Source organism: Sinohyriopsis cumingii, chromosome 13 (assembly GCF_028554795.1).
Source record: "Sinohyriopsis cumingii isolate HCF-2022 chromosome 13, ASM2855479v2, whole genome shotgun sequence".
Classification (NCBI taxonomy): Eukaryota; Metazoa; Mollusca; class Bivalvia; order Unionida; family Unionidae; genus Sinohyriopsis; species Sinohyriopsis cumingii.
The window spans coordinates 62748740-62766671 of NC_142973.1; the positions used below are offsets into that span (position 1 = coordinate 62748740).

The 17932-nt window shown below is 35.0% G+C and overlaps 1 protein-coding gene across 2 annotated transcripts in view; it reads left to right on the forward strand.

Annotated features, from left to right (window-relative positions):
- The window catches only part of LOC149785704 (uncharacterized), an 88027-nt gene that overhangs the window by 14590 nt on the left and 55505 nt on the right, over positions 1–17932 (forward strand). For both annotated transcript variants that reach the window (XM_089979571.1, XM_089979570.1), the window contains exons 4-6: positions 6862–6967; positions 14058–14158; positions 17667–17828. In XM_089979571.1, the coding sequence (XP_089835697.1) occupies positions 6862–6967; positions 14058–14158; positions 17667–17828 (369 nt within the window). The remainder of the gene's footprint in view (positions 1–6861; positions 6968–14057; positions 14159–17666; positions 17829–17932) is intronic.

Here is a 17932-nt window from a genome sequence, read left to right on the forward strand (position 1 = left end):
GTGAATTTAATGTTGGTGTTGCTGATATTTATTGTTTGAGGTGTATAACAAGCTTTCCAGCATGCATATATTGAACCTGTTTGGAATATAATAATGTAATGTACCATTTTAGATTTTTCTTGATGGAGTTATGGCCATTTGTCATTCATCATCAGTGTCAATCCTTGATTTTATATGAACCAGTTTGAATGTATTATTTTTCAAAAGACTTAATGTGACTGTTAAATGTTCCCTTGATTGCTTAATTTTTACTAGAAATTTAGTTTGCTATTGATTTACATGTAATTTTGTTCCGTCTTTTAATTTCTTTGTTCACTCTACTTTAACCAAATGCATGATATTTTAACGAGTGGTGAAGCCATGAGTTTAAATATATAGTTTTGGATACCACAAGATGAAATATATCTGGTATTAATGTAGGGAAAGAAAGTGTTATTTTTATTACCTACCAAACTTACTCCAGAATCGAAGTTTAGAAGATTAAACTTACTTAGTGCAAAATGTTCACCCATACCTCCGTTGGTAAATTGCACCTTCATAGCCAGCTTTCATGGAATACAGTCCAAACCTTTGGAGATATCGATGATTTTTTACATACTTGGACAGATCTGTTCATAAAAATGGTAAACAAACATGCCCCTTTAAAAACACAAAGGATAAAAAAGACAACCAGCCAGGCTGGATCTCCCCAGAAAGTTTAAAAGCCAGACAGCAAAGAGACCAACTAAAATCTATAGGAAATCATGCTAACTATTTAGTTTGGAGGAATAAAGTTAATAAAATAATGCATGAAGCCAAAAAAGCACACTACAAAAAAGTGTTGGATGAAAACAGAAATAACCCGAAAGCTCTCTGGAGAGTGTTTACAGAGTTTGGTGCATGGAAATGTAAGAGTAAAACTGAAATTTTATTCCTCTATCATCAGTGCATTTAAACCAATAATCCAACTGACATCTTAAATATTTTTAATGGTTTCTTTGTTCAGATTGCTGAAAAACCTTTAAAAAAAACCCACAGAACTTCATCTGACCATCTGGAACTGAAAACTTTCTGTGCTAAAAAAATTCACAAACAATATCAAATTTGAAATTCCTGAAATGAGTTCTGAATTTGTGTTGAAATATATTCTAATAATGGATGATTATAAAATTATAGGATTTTATATGATTAGACCAAGGCTACTTATGGTAGCTGCACCAGCAATAGTAGAGAGTATAGCTTTCCTTTGCAATAAAAATATTAGGTCTAATAAATTTCCACAAACATGGAAAACAGCCAAGGTTCTACCACTGCATAAAGCAGGAACAAAGGATGATGTAAATAACCACAGACCCATCTCTATCCTTCCTTGTCTCTCCGATACTAGAAAAACATGTACATGATTCTCTCAACCATTTGAACACTTATGACCTTATTCATGATAATCAGTCAGACTTTTGACAGAATCACTCCTGTGAAACTGCACCTATATCTTTGATTAATAAATGGCTGAAAGCAGTAGATAAAGGAGAAATGATAGGCACTATTATGGTTGATTTTTGTAATGTTTTTGATTTTGTAGACCATGCAAGTTTGCTTGAAAAACTAAAATTCTATAAATGAGTGAAAACTAGCTAAACTGGTTGCTTTTTACTTAACTGATAGAGTGCAAAAATTATCTTTAAATGGTCAACTTTCTCAATGTAAAAAGAATAATTGTGGAGTACCACATGGTTCAATCCTTGGACCTCAGTTATTCATTCTATTTATCAACGACTTACCTCATAAGAAAAGAACTTCAGTTTCTTCCACTGACCTCTATACAGATGATACTAGACTGTCTGAGATGGATAAAAAACCAAAATTGTACTTCAAAGTAATTTACAGGATGCTCTAAACATACTTAAAGTATGGTGCAAGGAAAACAGCATGATCATAAATACAGAAAAAACAAAAGCCCTTCTAGTTACAATGCAACTAAAAATGACCAAGGCTAGATAGTGACAAACTCCAGGTTCTGTTTGACAATCTGAGTCTTAATATGACCTCTCAAGATAGAATTGGGGGCCCCGAGTGGCCGAGTGGTCTAAAGCGCTCTTCGTTATGGATCACTGCCATCTCACCTCTGTCTGCGGTGGTTCGAGTCTAAGATTCAGCCAATGCGGGCATGTGAGAAAGCTTGCCAGTAGCTTCTCGTGGGTTGGTGGTTCTTTCCGGGCTTTTCCGGGTTCTTCCTCCACCATTAATACTGGCCGCCATGTATAGCCTATCGTGTGCTGAAAAATGGCGTTAAACCCCACAACAACAACAACAAAAATCAAGATAGAATTCTTGGTGTATTCGTGGATAACAATCTTACTTTGTCTATTCACATTAAACATGTTTCAAAAAAGATTAATTCTTATCTTTGGCTACAGAGGAAAATCAAAACATACATTCCTCTTCAGTATAGGGTCATCTTTTATAAATGTTATATTCAGCCAGATCTGGACTATTGTAATGTAATTTGGGGTAATACCTCTAATTCAAGAATAACAACACTTAAGACTCTAAAAGAGGGTATGCCATTTAATTCTAGATCAATGTATAGACAATTTCCAGGATGCAATGAATAATATAAGATTTTAACAATACCTGAAAGAATATTTCTTAGAAAGGCCAAATTGATGTTTAACGTATCCAGAAACACCATTCCTGTCTATGTAAGTATCTTTCACCAAGGAGATACTGATTGTACTCCAAATTTAAGGTCCATAAGAAGTAAAAATTACATTATACTGGGGCCAAAGAAGGAATTGTTTAATAAAATTTATCAATATACTGGTCCACTTGTATGAAACAACATTCCCAGTTACATAAGGCAGGCTCCCAGCATATCTTCTTTTCATAATCAATTTCTCAAATGGATGAAATCTTTAGACATTTGAACAGTTCTAGTAATATAAATACCACCTGCTTTTCTGTAATTTTGCATCATTTTCACATTTGAATTATTCAATTCATGATGATGCTTTACATTGTATATATGTTTATGTAGTTCATAGATGCCTGTGCATATGTTCCAGGCTTGATACTTTGATTTTTAGAATCACTTAATTATTTAGTGACAAGCCAGATTTTTCACATCATGTTGTATATACTGTATATATTGTACATAACAGATTGAAGGCCTCAAGGAAGATTAGTTCAGTAACTGATTGAGTTACCTTCTCTAAATAAATTCTTTATCTTTAATATTATTATTATTATTATTATTATTATTATTATTATTATTATTATTATAGCCTGATCATATAAATATATGTGACTTAAGAAAGTGTCAGGATTCAGTTGACCTAACCTGCCGAGGTAAATTACATTTTTGTCATTTTGGAAATTATTTAACATTATCTGAAAACAGTGCAAGTCTGATTCAGCAATGCACCACAGTGCATTTGTCATTGTTGTCAAGGAAGTAAGGGGAAATAACTACAGAAAGATGTGAATTGCATCAGGTCAGATTTTTTTTTCAAAGATTAATTTCCATGTCTGAAATGTAAGGCAGTTTTTTATTTGTTTTCGTTGTTGCAGGTACAAATTTTGTAGACACACATAATAAAGCATTGCATGGCAGGATGGGAAATCTTACATTTTCACATGAAAGTATAAAGATATATTTTTCACATGTAAAAATATAGTAATAAAAAAAAGAACAAAAATTATTTCACCAACAAGTCTTTAAATTTCACATTTAAGTATATAATAAAAAGGATTTTTTTTAATATACACTTTTATTAATTTACCTTGAATGACTGATGATGGATTATACTCTTTTTTTTTTTTCACGTGGACTACCATATTTCTTTTCTAGACTCCCAGTTACTGGGGATTGAGAGTTGAGGGTTCCTAGTGTCAAAGGTCTTCAGAGAGCTCAGTGCTTGATTACACTAGAAAGGACAGCTGGGTTGCAACTTAATTGATTAACATATTTATGTTTGAAATATTTCAGAATGTCCTGAGGACAGCGACAGAGTTATGCTCCCTGTTTGACTTAAATTTTTGCACTTCCATTCATAATTGAAGGATTTGTTGGTTTGGTGTTTAACATATGTCTGTATATTTTAGCATTTAGTAGCATGTCAGCACAGTAATGCTTATATAGTGCCAATTAAAAGTAAAGTTCAGAGAATGTTAAATGAAGAATTGCACAAAAACTTGAGATAAACCCTGCTAAATAAATGTTAACATCACAAGATAAAAGATCAAGAGTAAGTAAGATAAAATTCTGAAAAAATCTCTTTAAAATTAAAGATAAAGGTCCAAAACTAAAATTCTTGAAATATAGCAAGATTCTTTGAATATAATTTTTTTTTCATAAACTATAACAAAATTTTGGTACACTGTGTATAGATCACCTTCCCTCAAAAAGTCGAAGATTTCCTTTGATGGTACATCATCACAAAAGTTCATTTATTATTAAGTTGACATAAAAAACTTCTGTCTTTCAGTGTGGAAGTTGATATACTTTACCAGACTGCATCCCACTGTTGAGGCTCACCCATCCACAGATAGGTTTATTTTGATGTATATGCTTGACATAATATCAACTCATTTCAGTATGAGTGATGCCATTCTGCAATGATGGATTTAATGTTACAAAGCTTGTATGTGGAGTTTTCCAAGTAAATAGAACATGTTGATTTATATATTTGAAGTCAGTTTGTGGAATCTTTGATTCAGACACAGGTAAGCAGCCAAAACTAGTAGATAAAGCAGCCAAAACTAGCAGATAAAGCAGCTAAAAGGTTATCTGTCCTTTCATTACCCTTAATACCATTGTGCCTAGGCAGCCAGCATGATCGAGTACTTTTTTCATTTTGTATGAGCAAAGCATGTTTCTGTAAGATCTGGGATATTGATGGGTTGTCATATTTGAGGTTTTACAAAGCTTATAGCATGGAAAGAGAACCTTAAATGAATAGGATTTGTTTTTAGAGAGGTTTCAGTGTAGTTCAACGATTTGATTATGGCTGTCATTTTTATTGTCACTATGCATGCTTTATCTGGTAACTGGCTCGATATGGTGCCAAATAGTGTTGAACCACAGCTCCAGGCTTGTGTACATCTTTCAAACCATCTGTATGCAAAGATGTGTGGTCAATATAGGAGGCTCAGAATTTATTGAGAAGACTCTGAAAAATTAGAATATTTCTTGATGACTTTTGAATTGGCAGAGATCAAATATTATTTTGTGGGGTTTTGATAGCTACCATTGTGATTTGGAAGCATAAAAATTTAGCATTATTTCCAATAATGATTTTTGCCATTTCTGTGTGAGGACAAATTCATATGCTAAAAAGTGTAATGTAATTTGGATTCTGATCATGCAGGTTTACTAATGGGTCGTAAAGACTACAGGATTGGAAGGATTAGATGGAAGTTACTAGTAGCATTATGAGGGGCCAATTTCACTTGCCTGAGTGATGGTTTGGTTTTTGTGGCACATCAACACATGAAAGCAGTGTTGTCCCTAGCCTGTTTCATGAGAGTGTTACATTCTTCCCTACCTCGGTTGCGTCCTGTCCACAGTGAGGTGTACCATGCCAGGTTGGGGTGCTGCCGTGTTTTAAATCCTCAGGTTTACCGCATGGCACAGACGTCATTTCTTATGAAGAGTAATCCTAAGGATTGACTTGTAACACTTAAAACCCTGACAGGAATCCAGCACCCTGCACTAACTAGTGGTCTGGACACAACAATGGAAAGACAAAACAATGCCGTGATAATGCAGGGCATTCCATAAAACTGGAAGCAGCCAGTAAAGATTTTAAAGTTACAGGGAGATTTGGGGATCCTGCATCATCATGGATGCAGGGTCAGAAAAGTAGACAGTTGCTCTGGCAGATTGAAGCAGGTATGTTACCCAGCTACCAGTACTTAAGGAATGCCCTAGTAATGGAATTAAAGATTGGTTTATACAGCCTTGGAAAATCCTTGAATTTGAAGGGTTGCCTTGTATTTCAAAACAGTTGGTTATAGCTTTGAAAAATCCTTTTGTATGAATTGTTCTTGAATAATGAATAAAGAAAAGAAAAATAGATACATTTTATAGATCAAATGATACAACACTGATAGTTAACAAAGTAATGTGTATTAAAAACTCATTGAATAAAGCTGTCAGGGGTTGAACAAACCATGTCAAGTGCCTTATTTGAAAACAAACCATAATGTATATTTTGAGAGCCAAGATAAGCTGACCCAGGCTGATCTGTTCAAGATTTGCTTTCTAGCCCAGCTTGCTGTCCACTGTCACAGTGGCTCATACATTATTAGAACAAGACTGGATAGGTTCTACTTATGGTGACAAAAAGTGATTTTCATTAATAGGTTGAGTCAGACTTGAACATTTTCTGTCAATGTCATTAACATGGCCTCGCTCCAGATTCACTAAATTACTTTGTTTCCCTTAAATTAAAATTTTGGATTCATACTACATATGCCATCTCTGACAGTATTGCAATTTATATAACAGGCATATACAGTAGAATGTTCAGTGATAAATTCAGTGTTCGAAACGAGAACCAAAGAAAGTTGAAATATCTCAGCTGGAGGAAGAGAAGTTGAACTAGTTATATGAAACTGGGTCTTGCTTCCTGCTTGACTTTGGTACTGAACAACAAACAGGAGTGTTGTCCAGCATTTCTGTTATTTGGGTATTTGATTTTGAGAAGGAATGGGCTTTTTTCCTTGTTGTTCCCTTTTTGAAAAGATATCTACATTTATTTTGATTGGATAATGCGGTTCAACCAACCAACCAACCAAGCCCCCAGTTTATTTGATATTTTAGTGTAATTATTTCTACCATATACTTCTGCAGTAAGTAATAAAACTTGTGTTTTTCAGTTCACAGCCATTCTGAGGCTCCCAGAGGAGATGCCCCAGCAAGACAAACTGGACAAGATGATGACCCTTGCAGAAGAGCTTGGTCTTGAAAGGTGCATGGACACTAGTAAGTCTTGAATATGTCATGACTAATTGCAGTGCTTGAACACTTCTCAATCCTTAAAGAGTGACATTGGAGGTATTTGAAGAAATCATGATGTAGGACTGTTTAATGGCAAGTTAAAGGTATAAAACAGTGAACTATAAATATAGTTCTGAAATTATGCATGGTTTTACAAAGGTAAATGTTCTCTATGTTAATTTTATATTGGCTTTTCAAAGACTGACAGATTTTTTTATATGGTGCCATGTCAAATTTTGTTCCCTTTTTTTCTTCTTCTATTTAATATTTGGGCTACTTACATGAAATTTCACTTGCCAGACACCAATATTTAGTTGTATGGGCTAGTTTGTCTAAGATGTTGTCACCCACTGAAGCTCAGATGTTGATATGGGGTGGTCTTTGAGGTGGAGAAAAGCAGACAACCAAGTGCAAATTACCAACCTTGGATGGGCAACAATTTACCGTGGCATAATCTGGAAATGGGAATAGAGTCAAGGTCTTCAGTGCTAAGGGAAAATTTTTCCAAGCACTTGTCCCGTACCCCAGATGAGAGAATTCCAACAGATACTCTTCCCTGTTATCACTTGACTCTACACAGTACACATATCCACTCCACTCCACTTGACTCTACACAGTACACATATCCACTCCACTCCACTTGACTCTACACAGTACACATATCCACTCCACTCCACTTGACTCTACACAGTACACATATCCACTCCACTGCATGTACTCGTATTATAAACCGCCCAACGAGGGGCACCGAGTGGCCGAGTGGTCTAACGCGCTCTCCGTTACGGATCACTGCCATCTCACCTCTGTCTACGTGGGTTTGAGTCTCAGATTCAGCCAGTGTGGGTGTGTGAGAAAGCTTGTCAGTAGCTTCTCTTGGGTTGGTGGTTCTTTCTGGGGTTTTCCTGGGTTCTTCCTCCTCCATTAATACTGGCCGCCATGTATAGCCTATCATGTGCTGAAAAATGGTGTTAAACCCAACAAGAACAACAACAATAAACCGCCCTACACAAGCTTGATACTAAAATGGGTCCAGACAATGAAAATATGTTCAGAGTGAAAACAGCAATTTCAGACTCTTCCAATACATAGATATATAATAAGTTTGTAACTTGAAAATTTGCAGTTTCTCACTTTGCCCACAATTTATTAATGGTTTTTATGTTTTCAGTGACATTTTTTTATTAGTTGTGATGTCATTTTGATTGGAAGAAGTTTTACTTTTGAACAAGCTATTACACATCTTTATCAGTGAGACATGAGAATTTAAGAGGCAGTAAGATCAGATCTAAATTAGTAGCATTTTTATTGTAAAAAGTAATTAGTTACCTTTAGAAATATCTGCTGTTTTTTTATATTTGTCATGACAATATATAAATAAAGCTGAACAGTCTTGAAAATGTTAGTGACCTGGAATGAGCATAACAGTATTTAATGCAAATTTGACATTCTCTAGCTCTTAACATATCACAGGCCTAATTTATAAAGATGTTTGTTAGCTTATTTTAAAGGAAAATTTATTGACATTAAAATGATGCAATAGTTAGCAGAATTTATCTCTGTATGTGTCATTTGTGATTACCATTCAAAAATTGAGGGCTAGGTGTGGAACTATGAAGTTTCTCTATTTAGTATACAAACCTTTTCTCTTATTATATGTTTGAAAAGGGCCCATGTATTAGAAGTATTTTAAACCTACTGTCTTCATTCTGAACATAATATTGTAGTAGCAAGTTTGTGTCATTAATCTTTGTAAAAAAAAAAGTCAGATTCTAATGTGTGTTCTGGACTGACAACAAGTAGGCAGAGGTAATCAATAATTATACGCTGGATACCTGGGTTTATTCTCAAGGTATGAACCTGCATCAGCTTGACCCAGGGATGAATAAATTTTTAAAGTTTTCCTTGTTAATCTTTACCCAGTCAGGATTACAGGATGAATGGTTTTCCTGAGACCTGCAGAGGTGTAAAGTGAGTTGTGTTATTGCTTTTATTTTTTGTTGTTGATCTAGGGTTTAACGCCATTTTTCAGCACAAGATAGGCTATACATGGCGGCCAGTATAACTGGTGGAGGAAGAACCCTGGAAAACCCAGGGAAGAACCACCGACCCATGAGAAGCTAATGGCAGGCTTTCCCACGTACCCACGCTTGCCGAGCCTTGGACTCGAACCCACGCAGACAGAGGTGAGATGGCAGTGATCCAGAACGGTGAGCGCTTTAGACCACTCGGCCACTCAGGGCCCCTGTGTTATTGCTGCACTCTTCTAACCACATGCATGTCATGCATGATACCTGTCATTGCTGAACATCTTGCCTGTTGGAATATTTTTTTGTCCCTTACCATCAGTAATTCCCAAAATATTTTGAACACTTGCAAAATGTTATCTTTATTATTTCTTGATGTAGGTCATTTCTGAAGACTGAACATTTCAGAATATCTGCTTTTCCTGAACATCTGTCATTCTTTAACACTTTTTATACATGAACACCATCCCATAATTTATTTGAGATTACATTATGATCATAATTTATGATAAGGATGTTACCCAATATGTGCTTGGGGTATAATGATAATACAATTCACTATATAAGAACCAATATCAGTTTTGATGCCACATATCTGCAGCATGATACCTCAGTGCTAGACATCACTATAAACTGACTGAAAAATTGTTAAAGCTACATTAAAAATCCAAATCACACACTCACACACACCAATATCAGTTTAATTTGTTCAAGTAACTATATTATTTCTTTTTCAAATACATTACCTAGTCATAATAAATTTGTAGATCTACTACCTTGTATATACAGCCCTCCCAGGCTAAAACTTTGTAGCTAAAAAGATAAGTTATCTGCCTACCTAGGTGACAGAATAATCTCCCCTTGATACCTGGATTGTCACCAACTCACAGGAGATAATCTTCAATTACTACTGGAGGAGAAAGCATGACTCCAGATTTTAGCTCTGCTTAAATGTGAGCATGATATAAACACAAACAAGTATGAATAGATTTTTACCAGACCCAGATTGTGGACATATATGATGAATGTTGACGCTTAAAAACTTCTTTTTTCTTATCCAAAAATATAGATTTAACCAAACATATCATGTTGGTGTATCTTAACATTGTCTGAGACAAGTTTAGTGATTTTCTTTCCATGATACCATGTTCAAGATGTAATATATTTTCTGCCAAATGTTGAGGTTTTAATTCTTGTGACATCTAAAATATTTGAATATCTAAAATCATATTTAAAGTGCAGTAAAACCTGTTATGAGAGACCGCCCCTTCTGCCAACCAAAAGCGGTCTCTCAAGACAGGTGGTCTTTCATAAGAGGTGTGTGAAAATGGACTGGTTTTCAGGGTCAGTAGTTAGCATCGTTGAAAAATAAATAATACCCATACTCACTGTACATGTATCATATCCTTTATTCATAAATCTTGCATGCATTCCTCTCAAAATATCTTTATATAATAAAGATATACATCTATCAAACAACGAGAATAAAATTTATATTTCAACATCACATTAATATGTACAAAAAATGAACAGTTAGATATGATGTATATATCTTATTGTATACACTTATTCACTTGTTTTTTAAGATATCCATTATACTTCTTTGTTGACATGTTTTACTCAGCTGTTTGGTCTCTGTAAACTGTCCGTCGTGTCATGGCATATTTCCTCTGTGCTTGTGCACACCTTTCTGCCATTTGTTTCTAATGGACTCCTTGTCTTTGATTACATTTTGAACTTGCGTTTTACCAACGCTTAAACTGACTGCTATTTTGCGAGCGGTCTCCCCTTTTTCATTTCTTTCAATGACATTAATCCTTTCTTCCAGTGTTAAAATTTTTCTTTTTTTCAGCGGAGGTTCTGCCATTGTTATTAGTGTTGACATTATAAAGACTATCGGTTTTGATCAGGTTTTGGGGAAATGTGGAATAAATGTATATTATGTACCATTGATGAATGAAACCAAAAGACATAATTAACTCATCAAGAAACAATACATTTATTCTGAGACGAAGTTTAAATCAACAGCGTTATAGCTTGATAAACAAAGGTTGCGACCATCTGCACCCAGGTAAACAGATGGTGGCTTGGTGAAACGCTAACAAAAGAAATAAAAAAATAATTTAAAAAAATCCGGAAATGATTCTCACTTACTAGTATTAAAGACAATGAGCTCATTCACCCTCCAGGCATTATGGATTAACTGGAAAGACAAACGATGTACTCAAACCTACACTGAAGCCCTTTCAAATGATTTCTCACTGGGACATAAGGACTACCGGCATTTTGTGAGTTTTCGTAAAGATAAAGAAAAAATACAAACCTCTAAATTGACTGTGTATATCCATCATTACTCCCTTTGATGTTACTCTTACTGGCTATTCACATGACTTCGGCACTACAATGGCGGTTTCGTGGGTCGGTGGTTCTTTCCCAGGTTTTCCCGGGTTCTTCCTCCACCATTAATACTGGCCGCCATGTATAGCCAATCGCGTGCTGAAAAATGGCGTTAAACCCAACAACAACAACAATGGCGGTTAGTGGCATGTACTTTAGTCTGGTTCACTGCAGTTTACAAACGACACTGTACACTGGAATTGTAAATTTCACAAAACTGGTACTGTAGCAAGACAAATTCTTTTTAAATACTTTATTAGAGCAATCTTTACTATTTATGCAGTCTTTGTTACAAAGGATTAAATGATGGTTAGAGGTGTTTATCTCGATATATGGTTGTTCAACTATAGTGTTATTTAATGTGTACTTTTGTTAGCATACTACATTTATCCCGAGCTCTAGTGTTTACAAAGGATTAAGTTAATGTCAGTGGTGTCAATCTGTTTTGTTTTTTTGGCGATGCGGTCATTCATAGCAGTGTCAAAAAATGCATATTTTGCCAAAAATCGCAGTCGCTGGTCGCATTCAGCAGGTGATCGTTCATAACAGAGCGTTTATATAGTAAAATCGATCCATGCATTGCGATTGTGGTCGGAAATGACAGGTGGTCGCTCATAGCAGAGGTCGCTCATGCCAGGTTTTGCTGTAGTTAAAACTTTAAATCATCCAAACTTTTGAGAGTACACTTATTCAGAATTTTGAAAGTTGAGACTAGAGCCATAACCTGAAGTCTTACTTACCTTCAGGATTGGCAATTTTTGCATAAGTAAGAATTTATGTTAGCCATCTGTGTAGACTTCATACACAAATCCTAGAACAGTTTATGATAGCACTAATTGTATGTACTCGCTTAAAAGAGGAGTCTAACTGCAAACTTTATAGAACCAGATCTGCCGTCACATAATTTGCCAGCAGATCTGGGTTTGTGCAGTTTGTTAGGAGTAATCAGTAGAACAAACATTGTAGATCCTGATCTGCTGGTGCATTATGCTATGGTAGATCAGGATCTATGTTGTTTGCAGTGGGACTCAATGTATAAGTGATTATATACAGTATGTTTAGTACAGGCTTCATACTGAATGATTTTATACCCACAGCTAGTGCTTGAAACTTTTCAGGGTTGGCTTGCCTTTTGTTTGTAGTGAACTAGTCAATCAGAATGTTGGACTCTGCTTTTAGTGTGTTAATTTGTGGCAATTTCTGTGGAGGAAAAGGACCAAGTATTATCGTCTGCATAGTTATATATAAAACCATATGTAATAAAATAGAAGATATTATTGTTTTTATTGATAAAAACTTTAAACAGTAATGGTTTCAATGCTTATCAGGTAGAAAGAACAAAAGGACAGAAGAAACAGTCTTATCTTGGATTCCTGGAAATTCTTTCCCACCAGCAGAGCATCAGTCCTTTTGAGAGACTTTCTTGTTTTAAATAGAGGCAGAAATTTCTTCCGAATTTTCTGTTTGAATAGACCCTGATAGAGATTCAGGCATCCTTTTTTGGGCATGGGCGTAATGTTTTTTGGGATGGATGTGGTGGGGTGAGGTTTGGAGATGGTCTTATTGATCACATCAATTTGTATGATGGAATGAAAACATGGAAAATTTGCCCATTTAGCTTATACTCCATGTCCACTAATAATGAAAAAAATACAGTATATACATGAATGTGAAATACTTTGCTGTGGAATTTAATGTAGATAAGTATGATACATGATGCAGATGGGAGTCATCTAGCAAACTTTCTTTTCCTTATATGGGCAGATAGAAGGGTCATGGCACCTTGAACGGGTTATTCATATTCTCAGTTAGATATCCATGATCTCAGGGTCTGTATTTTGGCTTAAAATTGGAGAGGGTAGGGGTGGAAATTCCCCGTTCCATATGAAAATAGCAAGGAATTTTCAGAATGTAGGGAGATTTTTCTAATTATACAGATGCATTTGGTATTATTATGTTTCATACATCTGTTGATATTCTGGAACAACTGTTAAGAAATTACTGTGATTCTTGCAACCACACATCCTAAAATAAACCATGGGATCCTAGTCAATTATGTTTTAATTAGCTGTCCTATCAGTTTGTCACGCTCTATAAGTAATGATAGGTCACTCAGCTTGGGTATATTACTGGTATATATTTATTTATGGCAGGGTGTTTAAACCATGGTACCCACCCCCTTTTCATAAGTTATAAAATTAAGTGTTGATCACCATGTCCATGCATTCTAACAAATGTATAAATTAGACTGGTTATAAATTGATATTTTAGACTAGTTATAAATTTTATATATTAGACTGGTTGTAAATCTGATATATTAGACAGGTTATAAATTTGTTTAACTGTTTGTGTATACTCATATTTACCTTGATTTCATTTATTCATTTATTGAGTCAATCATTGTTTTTTTATAGTTTTTTATATTATTACACAGGATATATAGCTCCCTTGTGGTATACGCTATCAAATAAGGGAGATATATAATGTATTCCCATGCTTCTCCCTCCCACCCACTCAGAAAACCAGTTAATGAAGTCCACTTGAGAAATCATTTCTACACCTGCGTGATAATGCCACGAAGTTTGAGAGCAAATTTGCCACATGCTGGTTTCTTCCATTGAGTGACCACATTGTTTTACTTCAATTCTTTCCAGTTATGGGTGACATGTTCTGCCCTGGATTATCAGGGGGAGAGAAGAAGCGTGCCAACATTGCCTGTGAGTTGATTACAGATCCAGATGTCATACTTTTGGATGTAAGTTAATCACTAAGGGTATGTTTGGTAAAACCTGAACAAAATCATTTTCTCTTCTTGGTTGATTTAAGTCTGAGACCATCTTTTTGGCACAAATATTCTCAAATTTGTAATGAACCAGAGATGATGTGTCTGATTTTTTTTTGTAACTTCTTGGCTGTGAGGTCATGTGAGCTTCTGGTATGGTCCTATGTCCATTATATGTCTTCCATCCATCCATTTCCCATGTGTCATTTGTCATCTTGACTATTTTCAACTTCTACAAAATCCATGTGCCAATTTCAGTTCATTTTAGCAGAAAGTGCCCTGGCATAAAGGCCTTTCATTTTTTACAAAACGATTTCAATCTGCCATCAGGTATGGTCACCATTGATAAAATTAAACAACCTTCAGATGACATCATTTCAAAACTTCTTTAACCAATTTGGCAGATAACATCCTGGCATGGAAGTCTCACAATTTAGTACAGCTGATACTGACCTACCATCACTTATAGTCATCATTACTCTGAAAAATGAGAAATCTTTCTCATGATTTCCTAAAACCCACCGAACAGAAGCTGTTAAAATTTGACAGAAAAGATTGTCACATGACGGACTCTGAAGTTTCTACAGATGATGCTGATCTACTATACATCAAACATGGCTACCATTTCAAATAAATAGGAGGGGCCCAGGGTATCAAGTGGTTTAAGGTGTTCATCTTTACAGCTGACCGACATCTCACCTCTGTCTGTGTTAGTTTTGAGTCTAAGGCTCGGCCAGTGTGGGAATGTGAGAAAGCTTGCCATTAGCTTACTGTGGGCTGGTGGTTCTCACCAAGGTTACCTCTAGGTTCTTCCTCTATCAGATAAACTGGCTGCAATTTATAGCAATTCATGTGCTGATAAATGGTGTTAAATCCACATCAAAAATAGAAAAACCTTTAAAAACATCTGTGAAACAGCTGAGCAGAATTTGACCAAATTTTGGACTGAAAGCATTCTGGTATAAAGACCTTGCAGATTTACATGGATGATGCCAATCTGCCATTAGATATGGTCACCATTGCTGAAAATAGAAAAAGTTTCAAATGATTTCTTGTCACAACCCGCTGAACAGATTTTGAGTATATTTGACAGAAAGCATTTTTGTCATGAATGGTATTCAATTTTGAATAAATGATGAAACTTGGCATTACCAAAAAATATTTAAACTTTTAAAGAACTGCTCCAAAATCACAGAAATGTTTTTAACCAAATTCAACAGAAAGCATCTTGGCATGAAGTCTTCAATTTTTATATGAATGGTGCTGATCCAGCCAAACAAACTTAAAACAACTTCTGTAGAAAAATTAATGAACAAAATTTGAACATATTTGACAGAAAGCATCCTTCAATAAAGACCATCAAGATTTACAGAGCTGATGCCAATCTGGCATCCAGTATATCACCACTGATGAAACATATTTTAAGAAACTTTAAATTTCAGAGTTCATCACTCAAAGCTTGATTTCTTGGCCAACTGCTCTGGCAATTGACTTTCATGCAGATAAGAATGATCTCAGGCCCACTCAGGTCTCTTGTTTTAGAAAATGTTTTACTTGGTCTTATCAACTTGCACTTAAAATAAGTAGATAACTGCATTATTGAGCTGTGTTTGAAATTCAGCATAATTATGTTTTTGCCCCAAAAGTTTGTAAAGACAGGTTTATTTATCAGTGGGAATGAAACCAGTTATTAACCACTTTTTACTTTTAGCCAAGTCCCAACTAACACTTGACAAAGCAAAATGTATAAAAATATTGATGTTAGCAATCACAACCTTGTATATTTTTTTCTGTGCTTTAGCAATTTTTGATTGATTTATAGATTTGAGTGAAGAATTTTCAATCACCACATTGCTTGTCACTTGGATGTGTATTCCAGTTGACTGAGAAAATATTTGTTGTCTATTGTTTATTCTGGGTGCAACAATGATTGTATACAGGATGTTGGTAGTTCTGTAATAATTGAATTAACAATCATAAGCTTGTTAAGGAGTTAATGTCTTTTAAAATAAGCAAAAAGCAATATTTTTCTTTTCTGCAAATTATTATATCAAAGTCTTGTTTCTTTAATTTTATAAAAAGCAATATTTTTGTTTTCTTCAAGAATACAACATATTTTAGAAAATCATGCAGTTCATGTAAAATTTCAATAGTCATGCCACGACTGTGCTTTATCCATAATCACGTGATAATGAAGCGTGCTTTGGTGGATTACACTGTATATCATATCATGTTCTAATTCTTCTGGTAATATAATGCACAAAGTAAACAAGATATTGGTTTCCTCTTCGAGAGTTAATTGTTTGTTCTAATCATAAGTACCCTTAAATAATTTTGAATTTTGAAAAGTCTGTTGTACAAGCATGTAGATGCTTACCTTTTAGGTTATTAGTTCATAATACCAAATAGAAACAACATGTGTATTCATGTGCTTTGATAATATTTATAACAATGTGATTTTGTTATTTATTCCTCAGGTTTTGTTATTAATTTTAGAACTATTTGCAATTATAAGAATTGGGGGGCCTCGAGTGGCCGAGAGGTCTAAAGCACTCTCCGTCACAGATCACTGCCATCTCACCTCTGTCTGCATGGGTTCGAGTCTCAGGCTCGGCCAATGTGGATATGTGAGACAGCTTGCCGGTAGCTCCTCGTGAGTCAGTGGATCATTCTGGGGTTTTCCCGGGTTCTTCCTCCACCATTAATACTGGCCGCCATGTATAGCCTATCTTGTGCTGAAAAATGTCATTAAACCCTATAACAATAACAACAACAATTATAAGAATTGAACTTATATTTCACAGTATCCATGCAGTCATGAAGCTTGACAATCCTTTTTACATCTATGCATGAACAGCGATGGCTTCAACGTGACTGTTAATGCAATGTGTAATTGATTTGCAAGCTTCGTAACTTCATGAATACTTTAAAATATGAAGTTCTTAAATAAATTCCATGATTAAAATCAGGCACTTAAGGATGTCACCAGGAGAACTTGATTTTGGACTTTTAGGTCTAGAATGGAGCATATTGATTGGTTAAAATTCAAATGATAATTAGAATTGACTAGTATTATTTGTTAAACTAACATTTGTGGCTCTGGATTAAGAACACCAAATGATATCTGTAAGTGCCCCGAATTTTCAGTGTTGCTTGGCATGTTAGAGTTGTACATATTTGATTATAGTTCATACACCTTGAGTATTGTAGTAAGAACTTAGATCCCATTGGATAAAGCAATGCAGATGGGTGGATAGGTCAGAGGGAACAATTTTGTTCAGTCTTTATCTTTTAATTTTAAATTCATAAACAATGATGAGGAATGTATTTTATCAATCAGGTCCCCTTTTTAAGAGTTTAAATGTTTATACCATATTTAGGTTTCACACTGGATTGGGTAAAATATTTTTTTTTAATATAGTGCTCACAAAGTCTTGATTATGTCACTGTATTGTCTGGAACTAGTTAGATTCTTTTCCAGGAGCCAACTTCTGGTCTGGACTATGGCACTGCATTCAGTTTGATCCAGACACTGAAGACATACACCGAGCATCACCAAAAGACAGTAGTTACTACGATACATCAGCCGTCATCTCAGATCTTCTTCCAGTTTGATACCCTCCTTCTCATGTGCAATGGTCATGTACGTTTATTATTTATGTTTGGCAAAAGCCTTTAAGAATTATCTCTGTTGAAAACAATATTTTAACTTTTCTTTAAAGAAAGGATATTTTTATATGCTGTATG